This window comes from Penaeus monodon, chromosome 19, assembly GCF_015228065.2.
Source record: "Penaeus monodon isolate SGIC_2016 chromosome 19, NSTDA_Pmon_1, whole genome shotgun sequence".
NCBI classification, from domain to species: Eukaryota; Metazoa; Arthropoda; class Malacostraca; order Decapoda; family Penaeidae; genus Penaeus; species Penaeus monodon.
This window is the reverse complement of record NC_051404.1, coordinates 2,143,222-2,143,585: the sequence shown is the minus strand read 5'-3', so window position 1 is coordinate 2,143,585 and position 364 is coordinate 2,143,222. Positions and strand designations below refer to the sequence as shown.

At 35.2% G+C, this 364-nt stretch overlaps 1 protein-coding gene across 1 annotated transcript in view; it reads right to left on the bottom strand.

The window, feature by feature from the left end:
• Positions 1 to 5: 5 nt before the first annotated feature.
• The window catches only part of LOC119584966, a gene marked incomplete at its 5' end in the record, with an annotated part of 2,953 nt that continues 2,594 nt past the window's right edge, over positions 6 to 364 (bottom strand). The window contains 1 exon segment of the mRNA XM_037933561.1: positions 6 to 308. Coding sequence (XP_037789489.1) covers positions 237 to 308 — 72 coding nt within the window.

The window sequence follows — 364 nt, the reverse complement described above, 5'->3', positions numbered from 1 at the left end:
CTGAATTTCACATTTCAGTATCACTAAAAACAATAATCATAAGTAGACAGACTCTCTGGTACACACATCTAATAAATACTATGAAAAATCACTTCGTCATCTACAATTTATGTACTACACCCATAGTTCTGCTGACCTGTTCACCTCCACTTACATATTCTAGCCATTTTCATATTCTAAGCCGTGGTCCATATATGTAATCTGACACAACTTGTCCCAATTCAGGTTGTGATCTCTTAAGCTTTTATATTTTCCGAACTTGAGTCTTCTGTCAGAATCACGTGAGCCTGTCCCTTGGAGCGCTTCAGCTGAAATATACATATATTCGTGAATATTTATACAATCTCTGTATATGATATAAGTA